Source organism: Carassius auratus, chromosome 36, assembly GCF_003368295.1.
Source record: "Carassius auratus strain Wakin chromosome 36, ASM336829v1, whole genome shotgun sequence".
NCBI lineage: Eukaryota > Metazoa > Chordata > Actinopteri > Cypriniformes > Cyprinidae > Carassius > Carassius auratus.
Genome location: NC_039278.1, coordinates 6,965,198 through 6,989,860, shown reverse-complemented (window position 1 = coordinate 6,989,860; position 24,663 = coordinate 6,965,198). Strand labels below are relative to the sequence as shown.

The 24,663-nt window shown below is 39.1% G+C and overlaps 1 protein-coding gene across 1 annotated transcript in view; it reads left to right on the top strand.

Moving 5' to 3' along the window:
• Nucleotides 1–18,049, top strand: part of LOC113055095 (kinesin-like protein KIF21B) — a 73,348-nt gene extending 55,299 nt beyond the window's left edge. Inside the window, 10 exon segments of the mRNA XM_026221070.1 lie at nucleotides 2,073–2,111; nucleotides 7,786–7,922; nucleotides 8,408–8,588; nucleotides 8,693–8,857; nucleotides 8,991–9,108; nucleotides 9,986–10,156; nucleotides 11,123–11,201; nucleotides 11,204–11,321; nucleotides 12,630–12,764; nucleotides 14,997–18,049. Of these exon segments, the coding sequence (XP_026076855.1) occupies nucleotides 2,073–2,111; nucleotides 7,786–7,922; nucleotides 8,408–8,588; nucleotides 8,693–8,857; nucleotides 8,991–9,108; nucleotides 9,986–10,156; nucleotides 11,123–11,201; nucleotides 11,204–11,321; nucleotides 12,630–12,729 (1,108 nt within the window). The 3' untranslated portion in view covers nucleotides 12,730–12,764; nucleotides 14,997–18,049.
• The last annotated feature ends 6,614 nt before the right edge of the window (nucleotides 18,050–24,663 follow it).

Below are 24,663 nucleotides of genomic sequence, written 5' to 3'. Positions count from 1 at the left end.
AAAAAGTATTTGGTTTTATTATATTCATAAGAGAAAGATAGTCTGTAGGCGTGACGTGTGGGCGGAGCTAAAGAATCACGAGCGTGAGTAGATTTTTGCGTTGAGAGTGTTTGGAAGCTGTGACATTACGTGAGGACAAAACCAGCCAAAACAAACAGTCAGATTCAGCGTATATTTATGATCCAGAATCAGATCCAGAGGCTGAAATTTAACAAAAGCAGCCTCAGCAACGACGTCTCTATGTGGTATGTACTTAAATTGAATAAATATTTGCTTAGTGGTTTTGGAAAATGACTAAGTTCCACTTTGTCGTCTTTTTTTGCTGTACATGTGGAAAGTGCAGTTTGATGACAACATCGCATGTTGTTTACTTGATGTGCTTACGCGCTGATAGCTAAGTTAACAACACAGAGATATTTGAAGCAGTTTTACCTACCGCCTGCGGTTCCAACACACGATCGTGACCCTTTTTCGTTGGGACTGCATTATCCTTAAGAAAAAACGATGTGCAAAACCAGTGTCAAACTGGGCCTTGTTTGTAAAACAAGCATCTTCGAAATGCAGGGAACAAACACAAACACTTGCACAACTCCGTTGATGCTCTGTAAAAATAAACTCCATCCACTGGTCCCTTAATGCTGTTTCTCTTTTGGTAATCTGTGCAGGGTTGTCTTGCCCTGGCAACCAAAAACACTCTTCTTTTGTGACATTTCGTGACGCTCTCGCTCTGATCAGGCTGTGCTCAGACTCTCAGTGCTCTGCTATACGGGAGCGTGCGCTCTTCCGGCAGAAGTGTCCTCAGGACCCATATAAGGAAATTCCGCTCCATCTAACGTCACACAGAGCCATACTCGAAAAAAACTTTCCGAAACTTGTGACAAACCGGAAGAAGTATTTTTGAAACCGAAATACTCCTTCAAACGTACAACTTAATTTTTGAAACTTTGTCCATGTTTAGCATGGGAATCCAACTCTTTAACAGTGTAAAAAACTCAGTATGCATGAAATAGCATTTCACCCCCCCTTTAAAAATGTCTGTTCTGTCAATTTTGATCAGTTTAATGTATCTGTTTAATGTGTCTGCTGTATATTCATAAAAGTATGCTGTATAAAGGTATAAATTTTTTTTTCAGTTATTTAAAAACAAGTAAATCTTACGGAACCTAAACTTTTGAATGATAGTGTAGTTTATTTGTATTATTTTAAGTGTAGCATGGGCTTTTAAATGGTCATGACTGGAGTTAAAAAATTGGATGTAAATCTGCGCAGACGTGTTTCGAGAGTTTGTCACTTTAGTCATGTCATAGATCACATAATATTTAAGTTTTATGTGTATACTGTTGTGTTTTTTAGCATCTATTCCAAAGCAATGTCTTATAAATGCATTACTATTAATTTTTGTTTTTGACAAACATACATTTCCTTAATAATCGATTGCAACTCATAGATATTGATGATAGAGCTTAAAACGATGTCATACCCTGGTTTCAGGTTTTTCAATATACTAATTTTAGTTTTAACAACAAAATATTTTCTAAACTATTTCTGTTTGTATATCATTCATATTTCATTGTCTGCACATCAAAAATCATCCAAATTCAAATGAATGCACTTAGTATAATGTGCGAGTGATGATTATCATGTGCGGCTTTGAATCTCATCTACTTGATATTGTGTCTGTGGATAGTGAGAGCCTAGAGCGCTATAGTGTTTCAATTGCTGCACAAATAAAACAATTGTGTCGATAATACATCTCACTAAAACGCTGGCCTTTTTTATTGGTCATGAGACTCTCAAATAAAACCGCTCAAATAGTGTGAATTACAACAACACAAGCTCTGGGAATAAATCACTGTGAGGCTTGTCAATATGGGCTCTTTCTGTTAACATTGTGTCTTATACCAGTAACCTCACCCAATGAATTCTGCATAATCTTCCTGCTAACTCCTCCCCTTTGGTCCAGCCCCGCCCCCTGCTCCCGCCTGCTTCCTGGAAGGCTCCTCCCCCTCCCTATCTGTCTTCTACTGACTCTTCCCACCTTCCCCTAACCCAACTGCTGTTCTGCCCTATAGGTCGGATGACAGCGACTCCTCTCTCTCGGAGGTGCTCAGGTAGAGATCTCTGTCTGTCATTCTGTTTCGTGTCGCCTGGTTGCCCCGCCTGGCCACGCCCCCACCGGGTGTGGTCATGGCGTGAGCATGCATGTACCCTTTCCATTTGCATCCTGTACCGTGAACTGAGAATTGAATGAACCTTATCAACAGACATATTTTAATTGCTGGAACAATCTTGAAGGTTCAGAGGAAGCTGCCAAGCTGTTGGGAAGGCCCTATTAAAAACCTTATTTGACTCATGCAACAGCTGTGAACTAGCATCAAAAGGTGCTGTCCCATTAGCCAACTCTAAACGATTTCGGTCTGCAGTGTCACACCTACCGGCAAATGCCTTTTGCCAACAGACTTTAATATTTTTCTCTGATTCCCTGACACAAATTATGGAAATAACCAGATCTGACAGAGAAGATCTTGAGGAGTCACTCCCAAGTGTGACTCCCAACCAAACAATATTTTCAGGCAGTCCAGAAGTTGTTTTGAGTCAGCCAGGCCATAAACTCAGGGTTAACACCCAACCACTGAGAGACACCCTGTCTTTTTATTCCTTAGCAACTATGCAAATGAAACTTATAAATGAAAATCAGCTGGAAAATTGGCTAGTAAGATGACCGAATTTGTTAACCTGTTTAACAAGTTTTGTCTTTTTGTCCTTTGAACCACCAGTGATCTAATTCTTTTTTTTTGTTTTCTCTGGTCTCTGTTGTATAGAATCCCAGAAAATCCAATATAGTGACACTGTGATTTCTCTGTACCCCATTATCCTGACGGCACAATTGCATTTTTTCTCATTTCTTTCGAGTTGTTCTCGTTATACCATTAGAAGCTAATGGCTCTATGATGGAACATGGAGTGCTTGGAACAGCTCAGTCCCAAATTTCCTTTGAGAGACAAATCTGTTTAAAGGAGGAATCACAGGCAGCTGGCTTAACTTGTTCACCAAGTGAGCAAGCAGTGATAAACTATCCCCAAATGAAACAAAACCGCATGATGATAAACTTCACAATATGGTGTCTTAGTATTTCGGCTAAATTGTCTTATCTTAAGCCAGTGTAACCGGGCAGTATTTTATTTTTTATTTTTTTAGATCAACACTCTCTTTGATCAGCGTAAAGCTGAATGAGTCAGTGGGGAAGGCTTCTTTTCTCTGAGGTCTGCTCTAAATCCCTCCATGGGAATGTTCAGATAAGGTTCATTCAGAACAACTCCCCCTTTATCCATGAAAAGCACAGAAACTCCATCTCCTGACCTCCTCATGCTCGTCTTCTATAAGGAGTAGACTTGAAGAGGCAACAGGATACCCCCCCCCCCATCTCCACTCCCCCTTTCATGTTTTTCTCCGAGCTTCTGATTTCTTTGCTTTCAACCCAGTGGAAGGGTCCAGAACCGTGAGCTCACTACTCATTGGTTATGTTTTGCATGTAAGTTTGGTTTTAGAACATAATTTCTATTTTTTCTTCCAAGTTTGCTGTCGTCAATTGTCGTAACGTTTTGGTTTTTGCACTTGTGTGAAATGGAGTGTTTAATTTTTCACACGTTTTTCGTACTGCAGGGCTTGCATGTCGAGTTTCTGGCTGTGTTTATAGACTTATTTTTCGTTTATGGTGGTAATGTTCATAGCGCAGCATGGCACTGCACCTGTATTGAGTTTGTTTGATTGACACTAAGTAGGGAATAAAATTGCAAGCTTTTTCATTAGTAACTCTTAACTCTTTTCTAGTTTTGTCGGATCAAATGAGCAAAAAATTAAGTTGCATGGTGTGGAGAAATTATGTGGTGCTCATTTTTGAAGCTTGCTAAAGCAAACATCACTATTACCAACTCCCAACTGTGAACGGTTTCTCCTGGTGGACAATAAAGGAAACGAAAAATCACTGCTTCACTTAAATGCTTCATCATAGTTTGGAAGTTAGTATTCATTGATTGAAGTTTTTCACACACATAAACTACTTATTAGACACTTATGTTTAAACTTCTCATACGGTTTTGATCACAATCAGTTCCTGTTCGCCAGACCTCCCTAGAGTTCCTCTCACTTTAGAGAGCACAAATGTGCCAACAGCAGCCTCTCGCGTTTCATCTGTCCACAAAGAGCTGGGATGTCCCAGTTTCCTCTTTAATCAGCCATCCTCTTGTCACCTCTGTGAGGCTGTGCCTGCACAGAGACTTTGACGGCTCCACCATCATTAGGACTTCACAGGCACTGAGCTGGACAGAGGCTGATCCTAGCCCACAGGAGACCAATTTCCCTTCATCCCAAACTCCAGCTTCATTTCTGTCTCGCTCGGCCGGCAGGATGGAGCGTTCCGAGACTGGGCTGGTCGGGAACGCTGTCAGCTTTAAGAGGAAGAGCCTCATTATTTTTTCAGGGGAGGGAAAGCTTGTTTAGCCCTGCCAGGTTGCCAATGTATGTGGGCTAATTGGCAGCCACAATGGAGTTACAATGCTTTCTTGGCAACAAAAAAAAGGCAGTTTTTGAAAAGTAATGCCTACTTTTCTTTGATTTTGTTTTTCTTCTGACAGATTACTTCCACCTGTTTACTCAAAGAAATGACCTCTCCAATTTCCAGAAGGGGTCAGTACTGAGCTGAAAACACCCCCACTGTTGTGACGGACATAATGCACCCTCCACTCTGCTCTAGGGGAAAATAAGACAGAAATAAGCAAGACGAGAGACGAGGGATCAACCCCAAAGTCATTTTACTTGTCTTGGTCCCTCAAGTACAAGACCCTGAGACCTTAAGTTTTATTTTTGTTTTCTGAAGTTCGGGAGCAGTTTATAGACGAATCCCCACTTCCATCAAAACAACGTGTGTTTAGCACATCTCTCCCGCGATAGAAACCCTCATTTAGCCCGTGGCAGCGGTCCATCATAAATCGGACAAGAAATTCGGCTTGCCAGCTGTCAGTAAACGTTACATCCATTTGCAGTAGGCTCCGTTGTGCAGTTCCAATGGATGTGGAGATTGTGGTTTTCACCAGATTGTCTGCACTATTGTTGGGAGAAAACAGAAAAAGCTAGTGGATGCCATCCGAGGCGAGACATTGTCCGCTTTCCGATGTGATATGAGCAATCAGGACAGGTGTCGTGTGATGGTTATGCCAAGCCTGTCAGCCATTAGACAGACCACAAAATGGTGACATCATAACACGAGTTCCAACATGGTTGAGAGCAACGGTTCCTTCCTCGCTTTTGTCTGACTGCGGCTTCAGTGACTGATGGGCGGTTCGACGGTGTTCATACTGGTGGAAACGAGATTTGCAGTGTCTTTTGGGAGCTGCTGTGCTTCCTAATTGGGACCATCGCGCTCACATACAGGCTGACAAGAGGAAGAAGTGCTGCCCGTCTCCAGCAAAGAGACTTTTAAGCAATTTCTGAGGATATAAATAAGTTTAAAAAGCCTCACGTTGCTCTGCATCCTCAGAAGCGGTAGGTTCCTTCTTTTCATCCCTGCTTGAGTGAGAAAGTTTCAGTTAATCAGAAGCACAATGCACAAGTCATATCTACTTTCTGTTCTTGTGCATATCAACTCTGGCTGGATAATGGGCCATGCAGACCAATGGGGCAAAGGACCTCCAAAGAAACTTCTTGGTGCACACAGCTTAAGTGGTGCGTAGAGTGCATTCTTAATACGAGGGACCCCTAAATGCAGGATAAAGATTAGGCATTAAGGACTGCATTGGTGGAGGCAGGGGACCCCATGAAGACCTGTGCCCAGAGATCCTGACATGCATAATTGTTTTTAATCAAACACATAAAATGGTTTGGCTTGTACTTACATTTCAAAATGTCAGAATTAGTCATAGTTAAATTACGTGTTATTTTTGCCTGGGATAAACTGAAAACAGCACCTAGGTGCCTAACATTTCTGTCAGTTGCAGCCTTTTGATAGAGAGCCGATCATGCTTCTGCCAAACATATGGACATTGAAGTTGTCTTAAAATAGATCCACTTTCTGCGCTACCCTGCAAAGTCAGCAGTGACCAACTGAGCGGCTTTGAAATGCGGATTTTAAGCTTCTGAACCCAAGTTCTCAACTCACAGAGGAGTTTGCTGCAGTTTGCATCAGTCGAACAGGCTTCCCTTTCAAGTGTGCATTTGGCTTTGCTTTGCAGCCAATGTGACATCAACGTCACATGTATCGGCTCCCCTGCTGCTTGGCAGTTGTACACTACGACAGGACATAATTAGCACCTGCTCGATATATGGAGTCTGTTTTATTGTTTTCACTGATGTTCGTCTGCCTGCTTCATGGCCGTATCCTGTGTGACCCATGGAGTCCGGAGAGAGAAAGACAGAGTGGAGGCCTGTCAAACACAGCTGGAGTCTGATAAATCAAATGAAATATCAGCATGTTGACAATGAACTTGTGGGAGAGCAGCTGAAGGTTGGGGTCCTGAAGTGTGCATGGTTCAACCGCCGGATCTCACAAAGGAATGGATGTGAACAATGCAGCATGCCTATTGAATCATGTCCATCTAGCAGTTCCATTGACCTCTCTATTCAGTGCCTGCTATACTACTTAATACTTAGTTTATTTAATACTGCTGGTTAGCAGTTATTTATATAGTTTTTTTCCAGTTTAATTCTTGCAAACTAAAAGCTCCATGTACTTGCTTAGCATACCGTTAGAAAAGCATTAGCTTAGCGCTGCATAACATACTAGCTTAGCCCATACTCGAAGTCTCTTACCCTACAGCATTCTTTACAGCTTTAAAATGCCCCTATTATAGGTTATGAAAGGTTCATATTTCGTTTTTCGGAATCTCAAATGACAAATTTACATGTATGCAATGTCAAAAAACGTATAATAGTCTTATAATTTGCGTTTATTTTTACCTATTTGCTCAGTGAGTCCCAAACGTTTCGTTTAACGATTCATTTTTCCAAACCCCTACTTTGTGTGACACTAATCTGCTGTGATTGGTCGGATTGGTCTCATTTTCATGTCATCATGCCTTTAATGCCTGATAAAGCAGTGTTTGTGAGCGCAGTGCTGCTTTGTTTTAGTGTTACTGGTGAAACCGCTACTTTTACCGTTCCAAAAGCGCCACCTATTGGCAAAGAATGTATTTGTATTTTCATTCAGACCAAGGAGAAAAGACCAACAAGTGGGCGTGCACTATGCTAATGTTTCATGTAGGTGTCAACATGAAACTGCTTGTGATTCGTTTTTAAAAACAACTCGTTTTAATGATTCAGTCGACTCTTAAAACTTTATACACGGTGCACTTTTAGATTTAAAACTTTGCAGGATGTTTTCATTCACTTAGAGCTGTTACACACTGAATGAAAGGCAATTTTCAAAAAATCCATAATAGGGGCACTTTAAATCTGCCATTACTAAAGGCTAATCGGACCCAGGCAATTTTACTTCACAAACCTGACAATAACCTGTAATTAGGTTAACGGTTTGGGATCATATCAGGAGACCTTCTTCCCATTTAGATTTGTTTTCCTTTCTATTCTCCCTCAATCTGTTGTTCATCCACACATTGATGCGAAAAATAGTTTTTAGGCTTTTTTTGTCCATCCGCATGAAACAGATGGCACACTTTGTATTTGAACACAGAAAAGCTTTATTGCAACATCCTCCTTTCCTCCTGCTTAACTAACCTCAGAGACTTAACCACGTCACAACAGTGTTTTAAAATGCTATGCGTCTTTGTGCAGGGGTGTGATCACTCCCACAGGTGGGCTGAAGGGTGGCAGGACGGCCCCGCTGCAGTGTGTGGCAATGGCCGAGGGACACACAAAACCCGTGCTTTGCCTGGATGCCACAGATGAGCTGCTTTTCACTGGCTCCAAAGGTACAGTTTTTCATTCTGAACCTTTGAGAGGAAAACATAAACACCCATAAACACACAAACATGAGCCAGTTTGAATGACATTTTTTCGAGGTCACGGTTTCAGCATGCTTTATTGAGCTATTCAGCAGCCCACTGCTGTAACTGTGGGCAGCTCAACAGAAATCTTGTGCAGCTTCATATATTACTCACAGTGCTTCAGTTATTATTCCTTTAGACACTGTAAACCTAATTGCATGTTTTGCGCTTTTGCATTTAGCAAATTATGTTTTTGTGTCTTGTGCAACCTTGTAGACATCGAATACAAATTTTAACTTTTACTACACTGATAAAATTAATTTCTAAACTTAATTAAATTGAAAGTGTGTAACATTTTAAGCAGGTCTAACCTTTTGCCAATTTGCCTAAAGTGCACTTGTTACTTGAGGCTGAAGGATGCATTTGACTGGCGTAGAGCGTCATAAAAAAATGTAATACCTGTAATTCAGATCGCACCTGCAAGATGTGGAACTTGGTGACTGGACAGGAAATCGTGACCCTGAGAGGACATCCTAACAACGTTGTGTCGGTCAAATACTGCAGCAACTCCGGCCTGGTCTTCACAGTTTCTACTTTATATATCAAAGTTTGGGACATTCGTGATTCTGCCAAGTGTGTCCGGACGTTCATGTGAGTGTCTTTTCAATGTATGACATTAGCATTTAGCCGTAGCATCTGAATGAATCTAGTTTTATGTTTAACATTACATTTCATTTCAACACGTCCATCTTTAGGTCATCGGGTCAGGTGGTCTCAGGCGATGCCTGCGCTAGTACAACTAATCGCACTATCACTACGGCTCAGGGCGAGTTCCAGATCAACCAGATCGCCCTCAGTCCCTCTGGATCTGTGCTGTACGCTGCTGCAGGCAACACTGTCCGCACATGGGACCTCAACAGGTGCATAGTTCATTCCTAAGTCGTGTGCAACTGGTATTAGCATTTATTGATGGTCGTTTATTGATGAATTAATAAACCTACCAAGTGAAATGACTGTACAGAGTATATTCTGTTATATTCGGTGTGTGTGCAGAATGCAGGCCACTGGGAAGCTGACCGGACACACTGGGTCAGTCATGTGTCTTACAGTGGGTTATTCTGGAGGGGGCAAGGATCAGGTGATCACTGGATCCAAAGACCATTACGTTAAGGTACATTTAACCATTTTTCTTTATTTCCCTTTTTTTTATAGGTCTCTTCTCTTCATGTAGTCAGCTAGGATTCAGATTTGACATTGAGTGCAATGTTGTGCTTATAACTTAAGAAAATATTTACATCAAATGCGGTTATAATTAGAAGTAAATTACCATTTTCTACCTCGTTTTTGACTATGGTTTAAACAATTGCAACATCTTTGCATGTGAAATAAGTATCATGCATGTGATTTATGCATTTGCAGTCAGCTAATCATGTAAAGTGTTATGTTTCCAGTACATTTGCTCTATCACAGTTTCATTTTAACAGCGCTGGGAATGGTAGTTAGCTTTGAATGCATGAATTCTCTAGGAGTTTAGTTCAGTGCTGACTCACATACTCTTGTCAATGTTCTCATCATAACCAAAAAAAAAGGCTGACACAATGCAAATTTGAGGTTCATTATGCAGATTTTGTGAGAGAGGAGAACTGCGCTCAACTTAAGTGATCGACAACTCCAGTGCTTATAAAGGGATCGTTCTTTATTCGCTTTCTGTATATATTTAACCCCAATATCTGTTGTTTTCAATGCTATTAATGTGCACATGACTCAATGGCTTTATTTACTGATTTCCCCTTGAAGTAAATGATTTTGAAACAGAACGGCTGACCACATAAGTCCTTACATATCAAAACAGTCATACTGCAGTCTTGTGCCAATGTATTCATCTCTAATGCATAATAAAAACCTATAGAAAAAAGTTGTTTTGGCAGCTTGGTTTCAATCAAATCTTTTTTTGAACTAACGAGAGAGTTTTGAGTTCTGAAATTTGCAGCATACAGTATGCAGTATATATCAAAAATCATTCTGAATTCATGACCCCTTTAATGTAGATATTCGATGTTGCGGAGGGAACCCAGGGTAACATCGGACCAGCTCATAACTTCGAGCCCCCTCATTACGATGGGATTGAGTGCCTTGCTGTACATGGCGACGTACTGTTCAGTGGATCCCGTGACAATGGCATTAAGAAATGGGATCTGGGACAGCATGAACTTATTCAGGTAAAAGTGAGAAGATTAATTCTGCATGTAAGCATCTTTTGGTCTTTTGTTAATGTGTGATGTCATAATGTCACATGGTGGATGGGGGAAGAAGATTCACATCGACTAGAGCTAAAAAGTCAAAAATAATGGAAGACTATTATAAAATGATGTAAAAATGCATTCAACAAAATGAGTCTCCTGCATATCAAGGAAATATGAATTATCAATACCACAGGTATATTTTATTATAATAGTCATCATTTTAGCACATTGTGATGCTGAAATCCAAAATCAAGCACAGATATCCCCAGGAAAATCAATGTGTGATGATGAATGGAGATCTTATAGCTGTAAACATTTCCAGTTTTTTTGTCAGTTGTAGGGTGAAAGACTTCTTGATTTAATTCTTGATTCTTCTTAAATTCTTCTTAAATCTTTATTTTCATTATTCTATGAAATGCATATATCTGGGTTCAATCAGATCACATCTTTATATTTTAAGTGACTGACAGCAGACGCTACCTCTCTCCCTCAAAAGGAAGACGTTTATATCCCAGTGCAGTTAGCAATGTGTTAACAGCAAGTTTATCTAAACACTTTACTTACTTGCCTGCAATCTTGGATTGCACAACTGGGTAAAGTTGCCAAAATAATGTGCTTTGGTTGCTCTCTTTTATGAGAATTTTCATCTGCTTCCCTACAGGCCTGTTGGCCAGATCAGCAGCAGAACTTGGTAGAAATGTTTGGAGCTTCATGAATGTCTTATTTCTTTCATAGGATATATCTTTTTATTAAGTTTTTCAATTTAAATTTGGCTTGTTTGTCGAGCTCATTTGTAGTTTTGTTATTACTGGTGCTTTCCTACTAAGTTGTGCTTATAGTAAGGGTTAGAGGCACACACTATTGAACTGTGGAACACACAGATGGTGCAGTTTGTAGATCGGGGGTGTTTTAAAAACTAGAATGATGCTCGTTTCTCCACAGCAAATCCCAAACGCACACAAGGATTGGGTGTGTGCTCTGGCGTTTGTTCCCGCGCGGCCCCTGCTCCTCAGCGCCTGCAGGGGGGGATGCTCAAGGTGTGGAACGTGGACAACTTCACGCCCATCGGAGAGATTAAGGGCCATGACAGCCCTATCAATGCCATCTGCACCAATTCCAAACAGATCTTTACCGCCTCCAGGTACGTGCATCAGAAGTAATAAATTACTAGTGATGCATGATTCATGGGAAAATTATTTTGGTTCTATCGTTTTATTTATTTTTATTTTCTTTAATGGACAGGTTTGCAAATTTGAAAAATGTATGTGTGTATATATATAGGATCGCTTAAAGTTGCAGTGAAATTGAAGTAGCGACAGATCCTTTCTTCCATGTTATGAGTTGAATATGAGTGTAAAGGCTTATCAAAAACAAAGTATAATACAATATAATAATACAATACACTATTGGTTAATGACTTGGATCTATGCATTGATTGCTGCCTGAATTTGGAGTTGTGGGCATTGCAATCAAAAACTGCAGATGAACAGAAGTTTGCAGGTGTGACCATTAAGCAGACTAAATGATTGAAGGCCTGCATACATCACCAAAATGAAACCTATATGAAACCCAGGTGAATACAACGAGTATATTTGCTTGTTTGAAATGAGATTTTTTTTAATTAGACACTCTATTTTGTCATTGACCCATATATTTCTGACACAAGTCACAAAGGCCATATATTTCTGCGTTTGTGCATCAGCATGTGTACAAGGATTTCAAAACCGTTATATTAGCAACATTACTTTGTTAGACATTTTCAATATGCAAGGAAAAGCCTATAGGAGTTGGTAAACAATTTATATGGCATGAACATTTATCTCAATTATGCTAGGAGATAAAAACTCAACCGGAACACGCAGATATGCAAAAATGCAATAAATGCATCAATTCATCTTAATCGAACAGTGGTAATAAATGACTGTATTTGCCACATGAATGTATGGAAATACATTATGACGTAAAAGAAAAGATGAAAGAACCTGTTTGCAGGTCATACTTCCCATCTCTAAATTAGAAGAAAAGTTCATAGGTGCCTTGGGAAAACAAGCATGCATAAAGAACATTTTCACATCCTATAGAAGAACAGGTTTAACTATTATAATAATATAAGCAGTTATTTGGCTCTAAATGGGTCATCATCTCAATGAGTCTGTTATGACTTGCTCGTCTGTTTCTGCAACTCTGTTCAGTCTCTTACTTTCTTCTGACGTCTTTTTCCAGGCAGTAGACTACTTAAAAAAGTTCAGTCGGACTAATATGTTTTTAAGACCTACTTTTGTGCATTTTGGGGGTGCTTGTTTGTAGAACAGATGGTGTGGGCCGGGGATTGTGGGATTGTTTGACTGTTCTTCATTAATGTGCCTCTAACAAGGCTCTCCTGTTCTTTCAACTGTCTTTCTCTCGCTCTTATCTCTTCCCTCTGTGCTGTGGGGCTTCATAACCACAGTGACTGTCGGGTGAAGTTGTGGAGTTATGTCCCCGGGCTCACGCCCTGTCTGCCCCGTCGGGTCCTGGCCATCAAGGGCCGGGCCACCAGCCTCCCCTGAGCCTCCACTAACCACCTCCTGCCCGGTTCCCTCTGGTACTGTCCTTTCTCTCGATGTCCTTAGCTGTAACTCTTCTAACAAACACACTTATCACATAACAGTGGTCATTTCAGCCTGTTCAGATCATCTGATGCATGTTGCAGCACACAGAAGTGGCAAGAATCTTCCAAAACCTCAAGCTGCGATCTGATTGGCTGGTTACTTCGCAACTTGCGTAGTTGCATTGAGCCTATTTGGAAACAAAATGCTGACCAGGCTGCTAAAATAACTGTTTCTGAGGGAAAACTAGTTGCAGGGTTTGCAAGGTGACATTTGAATATTTAAAGAAGAATGTTGTTTTTAGCAATTTTATAGCTTCATGATATAATCAGGCTCAGCTGTATGTTTGCATTCAGAAAGGGTGCAAACATTTCAACTGAATATTGGTATAAATGTGTGGAAAAGGGGAGAAAATAAAGGTTTAAAGTCCCTCCCAAAAATGTAAAATAGACCAGGATAAATACATGAGCATGAAACTGTTCCAGCAGAGTAATTCATGAGATCTTGATTTATTAAATCAAGCGCGAAGGTATCTGTATCTGATGTCATCTTTACATTGAAAAAGAGGAATGAAAAAACTAGAACGTGCAAGACTGAAGGAGCTGTTTCTGCAGAAGTTTGTGTGCTGTAAATGTTAGTAAAAGGTCTACAATATTTTATTGACAGATAAGATTAGAGCTTGACTGGAAATTTACTACCCAGTCTGTCACAGATAATGTGAATGTTAGTGATTATTTCCAAAAAAAGTACTTAATAAACGAACACTTACCCATTAGTTAATCATATACAAGTCATTTTTATTATGAATTGATGAATGTTTAAAATGAGTCATTGATTAAGAAATACACACAATTATATATATATATATATATATATATATATATATATATATATATATATATATATATATATATATATATATATATATTTATGTATGTATGTATATGTGTGCAGTTCTTTTCTATGAAGAGAGTACAGTAGGGACATGTAAGGCCGTTTACTGCAGGTTTAGCGGTTGACCAGGACATTTACAAACAGGAATTGATTCTGGCGGCTCCTGGCAGTCAGCGCAGATACTTGAGCAAATGTGTGACAGTTCCTGAAGGTTAAAGACGAGCCGAGCGACGGCGTTTCGAATGTGCTTGAGGGGACGTGAGCCACAGAGTGTCTGAGAATAAACTACACCGCTCAACTGTGGCATTTTGTTGTTGTCAATTATTTCTCCCTCTGTCAATTGTATATCATCTTTCTCTGTGTGCATCATCTCTCTGCTTCCAGCTCTCATACAGTTTCATTTCATAGGCCAACTTCTTTTCAGGTGTTTGATCCCACAGAACTCTCCTTTAGCTCTTGCACTTCGGGCCAGTAAAGGAAAATTGTACAAATAAGACTCTATTCATAGTTTCATTTCAATGCACTCAAGTGGCTCATCTTTTAGAGAGCAATAAAAGCCTGTTGCAACTTTTAATTGCATTCAACACCAGTGGTGTAAATCTGTTTAATTGGTTCTAGTTAAGGTCTAGGAACCACAAGATACATCCTACTTCAACGCCCCGCAAGACTTGGTGCTGTTTCACTGGGATCCATTTCATTATTGCGGTTTAGAAATTGTCATAAGTTACTTCGAAACTGAAGTGCTTTTCCTACTGCAAGACCTAGAAATTTGGGCTAAAACCTTCTTGCGCAAACCACATAAAATTGCGTATGATTTATGCATAAAACAGAAAAAAACATTAAGTTAGGAAAAACTTACATAATTTTTTTTTTCTTTCTTTTTTTTTTTTACTAATAATTTTCTCATCTTATACAGTTTTGCTTTTCAGGTGAATTCATTTTTTTTTTTTTGTGAAGAACTTATTTTGAACTTTATCTCAACCTAAAGACCCATTCATTTGCGCCCCACTGCGATCTTTTTCTTCAGAGATCGAGTGTGTTCGTTAAGATGCGAGCATGCGGTTCTGTGGGCTGGTTCACACAGCGGGGTTTTGATTTTTATTGGGATAAAGCGGTGCATGCACCTAATTGGTGAGAGGAGCGGGGACTGTGGCGCTTCGCTTTGTGAACTCTTGGTTTTGATGTTTGTGCCATCTCTTCAATGTGAGGAGCTACTGTGATGTGTCTGAAGATTCAGACAACCGAGTGTGTCTGTCTTTCTGATTACTGGCCTTGTGCATCTCCTCCACCTCTCATTTTATGTCTCCTTTTTTTTTGTTTCTTCCATCCCACAGTGACATGAGAGTAAAGATCTGGAATCCGAAGATGGGGAAGAAAAGGTGACGATCCTCCAGTTGGAACGGTTCTATCAGTGGAGCCTTTCTGGGCTGTCGGCTAATTGGACACCACAGCTTTAGGTGTCTGAAACCGACCTTGGCGATGAGTCCATGGGTCAGCCTTCTCTCTCCAGACGGCCAGTTTCATGGAGATGGTGCAAAGTTGAAAACGGAGTCTGTTCTGAGGAATACAATGATCATATGTGTCTGAGGAACTGCCAGATGCTTTCTTCTGGATGTTTTTATGGTGCCATTCTGGTGATGCCTGAACTGTATTATCTGTACAGTGAAGCGTCCTTCTGCACTTCCTGTCCCAGAGGTGACTTCGTCTGTAGCTGCTGAGTTTACTTCTGAATATTTATCATGTGATGGAGTCACTTCAAAGTCTTTTTTGTAATTCCTAGAGAGCCATATGACTTTAGCTTCGAGGTAGTATCAGAGACTGAATCACTTTTTCTCAGTATCCAGAAGATTGGCACCTTTTGTGTTTACTAAGAATGAGCAGATGCAGTCCCACAGTCCCTTGAAACATTGTGCAATATAAAGGACCACAATGTTTTTCAATGCCTTCCTCTGAACATTTCAGATAACTAATGGCTTCCGTAAACTCCCCTAAACCGCAGCCAAGCACCGTACAGCTGATCCACGTCCTTTCCTTTTAAACTCATCCGCTCCATCCTGCTGTGAATTTTATGTTTTCTACCTCAGGTTTAAAATGAGATTTTGTATGCTAAACCTCCACTGGTTCTGGCTTCTTGCAGATGTCAGGACTCCAGCTTTATTGTCTTCCAGATGTGTGGCTGGAGGTCTCAGAAGTGTAAAGCGGTTATTGAGAGTCTGCTGAGTGGGCATTTTTGAGAGTCTGCCTATGTAATAAGCCTAACTCATCAGGGGATTGAGTTTAGTGACACTAGCAGGCAGTTTTAGGCAGAGTTAGTTGTTACCTCAGGCTCAAGCATCTGACTGAAAGGCAGCGATCCCCTTAGGAGAGTAGAAAAGGAAGCAGTTTCATGGTGCTGGACACAGTCCTGGTACGAATTTCAGACAATCTAACGCTGGAATGTTGGATGAAAATTGGGACGTTTTGTTTTGCCCATTAGTTTTCCTGTATTATGGGTACCCTTAATAACACTTTAAAACAGAAGTGTTAAAGAATTTGCACAACGGCTACTGATCATTTATTTCTGGTCCTCAGCATTTAGATTTTTCAGTTCACAGTTCACCTTAAAAATGAAAATATTTGAATACTCTAAACCTTAATGGCTTCCTTTCTGCAGTGGAACAGAAGTAGTAGTTTAGAAGATTGTTCAAACTGCTCTTTTCCATAGAAATGAAGGTACATGGAGATGGATATTTTGAGCTTCAAAAATCTCCCAAAACACCACAAAAATAGTATATAATATGGGTGTTCTATATTCCAAATCTTCTGGAGCCACACACACAAAAAATTATTTAAAATGTAATTTATTATTCAATAAAAATCATCTCACCTCTTATTCTTGTCAGTGTACTGTGTATTCAAGTATGCAAATTATATATATAACGTTGGACTACTTGGATTATGTTTTTATGCTTGTTTTGTAATTTTTGCTCTTGATTTTGCCCATTCATTGTCAATCTGGATAAGAGCAGCTGGAACAATCTGCTAAGCTTCTCCTTCTGTGTTCCAATGAAGAAAGAAATTCATAAGTTTGGGACAACATGAAGTTAAGTAAATTATTGCAAAATCTAAATTTTTCACACAATTTACCCCTTTAAGACACCATAATAAGTTAAACATTAACATCAGCCATCGCTGTTTCTCCGCTATCACACTTTTGAACGAGCATCAAGCATTTTAAAGACCGCAGTGTTAAAGTAGGTCAAGTTGGGCACCGTGTTTTCCAATCCTTCACTCCGTATTAAATGAAATAGGAAGCAGCCTCCTCTGCATCGGAGGATACGATGTGCCTGATGGGGGTTCGTGGGCGTCAGCGAGCTTGTTTTGCTAGAACACATGCAGCTTTGTTTATTTTAACGCCATCAATCTTGCTGTGCCACGCGCTGTTCCCTTCTCAGGCTTTCCTAGATTTACAGTCTTTTTTAATGAAACATATCTATCACTCTTATCTGCACAACATTTTTTGGATGGCCCTTGGCAATTCACCACCTGAATTCAGCCGCATATACGAGCCTTATTTACAGACGAGAGATGTGGTTTATGTGATGAAGGACCCACAGAATGGATAATCACACGTCAAGTGCAGCAGGATTCCCAAGCTACGAAAAGAGATTTTAACAAATTTGAAAGTTACCCTTTTTGAGTTCGATTTTTCCCCTTTTTTGAAGACAATGTGATGTCGCAAGGCTGCTGTCATTCATTTTGAAAGCTACTATACAGTGGTTATATATCGCATTTCTAAGGATGAGTTTTAGGCTGGAGTCATTTGCATACTGTAAAGCTCATATACATACATTAATATTCATAAGGAAGAATGCAGTATGGGCTTCCTTAACCTTTAGGTTAATAGGTTTCTACCAGTGGTTGGCACTATATATATCTCTTTAAATTTAACAGTAAATTGAGTCTGTGTGTACTACACCATCTTTAAGCCGGTATGTCATCCTCGTTGTGATTATATTTGGGTTTATGATTCTAGAATGTAGAACTATTAACAATATAAGCAGTTTTTTACCAAATGATACATTTGGAACGAGTAATACAGTTGGATATATATAACACTTTTCTGTGAAGTCTTTTAAAATAAGGCCATATTTATTATATAATGATCAGAGCATCTACTTCAAAGGACATTTGTTTTGAAAACTGTGTGAAATTTTGCTTTGTACCATCTTGCATCTTTTTTTTTATTTGCGTCTGTTTTGTTCTTAAAGTGAGATCAAAATGTACAGCGTCAAACGTGTTGCCAAAGTTTGATTTAAATAATCACTAAATAATTGTCCTACATTACCTCCCATTGGATCACTTATTGCAATATTGTGCATTTATACTGGTGTCATGTTTAAATGAAAAAAAAAACCCCGCCTCATTCGAAAAACAAGAGTTAAATGAATTTCTGCGAATGTTGTTCGTAAAAATGTTTTTGAATTTACACAATTATTTTCCGTACAGTTTCTATAATTCTGTTTGTTTCTGTAATAAGTGCCCCTCACTAGTGAGTTTACAAAAGACTGTGCGTCTTTAACTCATTTCATTTTTGAAATGAAAAAGCACTGCTTTGAATAGAATTTAGGAAGATTTTTGGTACCAGTGTAAAATTCTTGGTAAGATAGCTTGTCAGAATGTGCTTGGTATTGCTAGGACTTAAAGACTGTGAAATTGGTTTGCAAATTCAATTCCATAACAACACTGAAAATTTCAGCCTCTCACTTATTTCTTCATTGGGTCTGAAAGCACATTGCTTCTGAGATTGACAGTTAAACCTTAAATACACCTTAAACTGACACTTTTTTTTACAGCCATGTCAATCAGTGGCCTGCAATTCCTGGTGCTCAGCTTAAAGTCGGTCTTAACTTTCAATGCACAGTACCTGAAGCTTCGGGGGTTTATCTTTCTTATGCATTCAGCTTCACAGCAGTAGTTTGCCAGTGGTACGTTTAGTGTTGTAGCATTATGCTGCTTATATTTTAGATTCTTGGCCAGTGATGCATGGTTGTATAAGCTTCTACGTCTGTATACAATCTCAGAGGAAAGCTTTTCTGTTGACACCTGTTTATTGATCAGCGTAGTGCTAACTTGTGGCTTTGCCTCTCTGTGATGCCAAAGGTAAGCAGGTTGCTACTGTTGCCCCAGCTGCCTTAACCCCTCTCTGTCTCTCCTGGGGTGAATCGCAGTCTTACCTCACTCTTATGCCATTGCGAAATGCTGCTGTTAAATCCCTGTTTTGGGGAAGAAAAAAAAATGTTTCAATGGGGTGCTTTTTAGTTACCTGGCAACCCAGGTAGGCAATTAATACGCAGATTAGAAAAGGCATTTAAGTAATAGAGAAAAAGAGGCTGAAATTAAAGGCTTGACAGACCAATCAGTCATTTTAGAGCCGTTCTGCTGTAACACCAAGTGAAGTTGGCGGTTTATTGATATTCAGGAGCAGGTGAAGTGCATCGGGGTGTGTGTGTGTGTATATATATATATATATATATATATATATATATAAATATATATATATATATATATATATATATATATATATATATATATATACACACCAAAAATGGTTACAGGTGCCTTTAATCGCATTGACTCCTCCCAAGGAATGTAAATGATTGTACAGAGTTTCTTTCTTTTTGTTACATGTGCATGCAACCAAACTGGGTGTAAAATATCTGACTGTATATACTGTACAGGTTTTATTTAATAACGGTTCAAAGCGTTCCTCCAGAAAAATAAATGAAAAATTCTGAAATATTTTTGCTGTGTTTTCATTTCCTTTTCACCAGTGGCAGGAGTTCATTCTCAATCTCTTGGGCTGTTTTCTTGCTGTTTATCTCAGAGATAGAATTAGGGTTGAGTTCCTTCCTCGTTTCCTGTCTGTGATGACCCTGAAGAAATGATCTGTCCGTATAGAATCAGCGGCTTGCTGTCATCACACTCAGAGCACTACGGCAGGGGGGAATCGCATGAACCTGTCAGTGCACATTTCAAAACACAATCAAAAGTTACAAAATAAATAAAAATGCATCCTAAACTTAATCATGTCAAGTCAAGTCACCTTTATTTGTATAGCGCTTTATATGATACTGATTGTCAAAGCAGCTTTACAGAGCTTAACAGGAAAAGAGGTTGCCAATAATGCAAGAGGACAATAACGGAGTAATTATTCAAGCAATTATATTTATGTATTCAATCTGATCCATGATAACTGGTATAAGATAAATAGGCCCAACACCGTATGAAAAACATCCCCATAACATGATTTTGGCACCATCACGCTTCATAGTCTTCACAGTGTACCGAGCCTTGATTTCAGTTTCTGACGGTCGTCTGACATACTGTCGATGTCCACTAGATCCAAAAAGAACAATTTTACTCTCATCAGTCCACAGAATATTACACTATTTCTCTTTGGGCCAGCTGATGTGTTGCTTGGCCATTTGAACAGATTTTGCATGTCTTTTTTTCAACAGTGGTGCTTCTTGCTCACAGCTTAGCTTCAATCAAACATCTTCTGACTCTAACAGTACTTACAGGTACAGTAATTATAGATCATCTTTGATCTTTCTGGAGGTGATGATTGGCTGGATCGTTGCCATTCTGACTATTCTTCGATCCGTTTCAACAATAGACACTTTTTCTTCCACGTTTCGGGTTTTTGTTGCCATTTTAAAGCATTTGAGATCTTTTTACCTGAGCATCCTATGATTTACTGCACTGCGAGTTTTCCCTCCTCAAGTCAACTTTTAATCAAATTGCATTGTTCTTCTGAACAGTGAATGGTTCCTGTTTTACTTTAGAATTTAGAACCTATCCCTCTATCCATCCAATTTTAAAGTAGCATTTTTTTTTTGCAGATTCATGCACGTGTACGTGTGTAAAATATCAAATGTAAGTATAAAAGATGCTAATAATGATCATGTGGACATGACTGTTTTCATCACAGATGACATGTACAGCATAATGTACAGACTGCCATTCAGGTCATGTACAAACCTTGAAGGGAAAACCCTTATTCATCACAGAAACTGTGATATTTTCCTTTCTAATGGTGACAAAAGACTCGGATGTGACATTTCTAGTAGGGATTGATCGAGGTTTCAGTTTCCCAGCGGATGTCTCTGAAAATGTCGAAAGTTTGAACTTGCAAAAACATTTAGCAAAACAGAACGGTGACAAAAATGTATTCGTAACAACTTTATATTGACTGCGTCTGAACACTGACTCAGCCGAACGGCCCCTGATGTTGTTACAGAGTGCAGGGGGAGATAAAGCTTTCCGGAAAACCAATGCAATTTAAACGGCAGTCATACATCTTCATTTCACGTGTAAATCACCATCATTAACTGCTGAGGCTGTGCTTGTCTTCCTTTCCTCAGAAGGACTGTAGGATGATGATGGACGAGTGGCAACAACATGTGACTGAGGCGATATGGGTTCTTTCACAAACATCTTCCATCACACCCTCCCTTTCCTCCAATTCTCCGTCCAAACCCATGTGACTTGATTTCCACGGTGTAACACAGAGGGAAGAATGTACAGACCGCCAATTTACAGTAATAAAAGTGAACAGAGATACTGGTTATTATGCTCCAAAATGACAACATAAGCACCAAATCTTCTCGAAGCCTTGTTAAAGTAGGTCAAGTTAGGCACTGTGTTCTCCAATCTTCACTCCCTATTAAATGAAATAGGAAGCAGCCTCCTCATTATTTGTATTTATTTATTGATTGATTACAAAAATGTTCTCCAAATTTAGTGTTTGGTTAACTCATAGATTGGTTTTAGTTTAACTAATTAAATGGTTTTGTTAATTTGATCGGTTTAATATTAATTTAAAGTTTAAATTTTAAACATAATTGTAAAAAAGCAACATGAAAACTGTCCTTGTGAATTTGTTTTACTACGCATTTTTAGTTATTCATGTTTTAGTGTGCTGACTAATATGTAACTTAGTTCAAGGTTACTCGTGAATCATAATTATGGAGGTATCATAAATACGAGTTAGAAAATTAGGCATGAATGGTGAACTAACTGACCTCGTTAGAAATTGGGTATGAACGGTGTCTCATGAGTCGTGTGAGCCATAAACTTTCAACATGGCAGAAAAGGGATGCATTGCTGTAGTGACTGTTTAGTTTGATTCGTTTTTCACCACATCTACATTGCTTTCTCTTGTCGTATAAATGTATACAGTAATGTACATTTATGCATGTAAAAAATAATTTGATTCATATTCTATGTATTTTACTCAGTAAAGATAGCATTTATTTCCGAATCAGAAATGGACAAGTATGAACCTGAAGTCCTCCAGGAAATCTCTGTTTGCATGTGAAAGCAACATATTCAACCCGGCAGCAAAGCACTTCAGTTCATACAGCTAAATCCCAAATATTATTGATTATTGTATTTGTTTCATAGACTTATTTAAAGAACTAAAATTAAAAAATAAAATAAAATAAAAAGAACTCCATGGTTAAAATCTTACTTCACAAGTGTTTTAATTAATTTAATAAACAGTATTATGAACATCCTTATCATTGACAAAAGTCAAAAACCTTTGTTAAAGGACATTTTCATCTGAACTTCAATCTGAAACAGACAGGAATTGTGGTCATTGTCTAAAAAAATAAAGAAATATTGCCACATGATGCCTTTTTTGAATCAATGCAGAGGGCAACATTTTCAGTGAATGACTCTTTAAATCTTTTTGTTTGCCACACAAAGTTATTGTCTGGCTTCTGAATGTTTGTGATATGAGTCACGACGATAAAAGATCCTCTGAAACATCCTAAAAGTAGTCCATGTCAGAGCTTGGCAGGCACAGTCTCCATTCACGTTCATGTGGAAAAGAGATTTATGAATAAAATAAATGAGTTTGGAATGACATATGGGTAAATAAATAAGGTTGAAAACTAGTCTATTAAGCCATTATATGCTTACATTATGTGACTATAGTCTATGAGACTTGCCAGGAGATGCTTAATATGCTCTGGAGGAGACATGACACATGCAGTCAGACATTAGCACAAGCCTTTCATTCATCTCTGCATATCTTGCTGAGGCACATCTGCCATTTTTTGGCAGTCCCACCCATTGGCGGTGGTTCTGAACCCCTCGAGCTGCGGTGCTGAGGAGGTCTTCACTCCCCGTGCTCTCAGGGGCACCGCTGCTTCCTGCGGAGTCTGCCGAGGGGTGATAATGAGAGCCTGTCAGAGGTGGCTTCGCAGTGATCGCTGGGTGCAGAGAGGCCAGGGCTCATTGAGCTCACCGCAGGGGGACCGTCGTCTCTGCTCTGCACTAGACTGTGTGCTCGCTGATGACCCGCTTTCACACAGTCTGCAAGAGGCTTCTCTACTGAAAACAAAGCTGCAGGCTGAGAGTTAAAAAAAAACGAAGCGTGAAAAAGTGTTGGAGAGAGACAAATGGCGATAGAGGAGAGCAGAGTGGAGGAGAGATTTGGATATAACTTAACACTTATTCCAAACTGCATCACACATATGTGCAGTTTACCTATAGTTATCTTTAATTCCAGACCATGTGATGCAAAACATAGAGATGGATGTCAGCATGTCATATGATTTATCTATTCCATTTGGGAAAATGAAGAGAAATTTTCAATGCATTTTTGATTTTTTTTTTATTATTATTTTTTTTTTTTTTTAAAGTATAATACAATAGAAAATAATAAAAAACCTTATTATTACATTTTTTTAATTACATATGCATGCAATTTTAACACAAAAATAGTGAAAATTATATTTGCAGTGCAAGAACTGGTTTTTGCTGCAACTGCTTGTGCTTTTCCTTTTTTATTTTTTATTAATAATAAAAAAACAACATACACAGGTGAAATTTAAAAGTTTAAATATTATTATGCATTAAAATATATTATACATATGATGGATATTATGTATGTACATCTAAAAATCTGTCTTTTTAATTTAGCGCATAATTCCAGTTCATTCTGGCACATTCATAAATTCATAGAGAAGAAAAACAAACAGATTTTAAATTAAGTGCATCAAAGCCTGGATTTTATAGGGAGCAAGCCATTCTTGATCAGACTTGAAATATATACATGATATATACGAGAAGCTAAAGTCAGGTATGGAAAATTTTCTTGCAGTTTGAACAGAAATCGAAGTCATCACTTTGTTCCAAAGTGCAGGTGAGTCTTTACAGGATGGCATGTAACTACATTGTAAAAGTGGCATTTAAAGAGGCAGCCAGTCCATTGATCCAATGCTGTCGATCAACGACACAAACTCAGACCAGCACTCATCCCAATAACTTCTTCCTGTTTCTCCTTAAGTAAACAGAGATTCTGCTTTCCATATGTCATTAGACCAAAGGTTGAAATTTACAGCTGAGGGGAAAAAAACAACAATGAACATCCAGATACGCATGCAAGGAATGCAAAGCATTTTCTTTATAGTAAAGTAATCATTATCCTCTTCATTAAAAGTACAGCGATCTTGCAAAACGCTTGAGATCTAGCACATGGCTCCGCATTTGCAAATTGCTCCCGCCTACGCAAAGCTGTTGTTTGAAGTCTTAATTAAGAGTGTCTTAATTAGTCTTTGTCTTCTTTTTCTTCTTTCTTTTCTCCGTATCCTCCTGCTGACCAGCTGATGGCTTTTTCCAGGGCAGGGCGTTGTAGGATATGTATGCAGAAATCAAATAGGTGGCCATCCCCGTGTATCCACCTATAATCAAACACAACGGCTGAATCAGCACGAACAGGCAGAAGACATTGACCGAAGCGCTGTCAGGCAAATCCACACGGCCATCCTTGTTTCCCTGAAACACGCCAAAGAAATAGATCAGTGCCACAGCTGGGTAGAAAGCTAGGTCTACCATGTTGCCAACTCTCGAGAGCCGTCTCCCGTATGAATGCGTCGCAGCCAGTGGGGGACGTGATATAATGACGGCACTTCCTTCGACCTTTCATCCGGCAGCTGAGGTAAAACA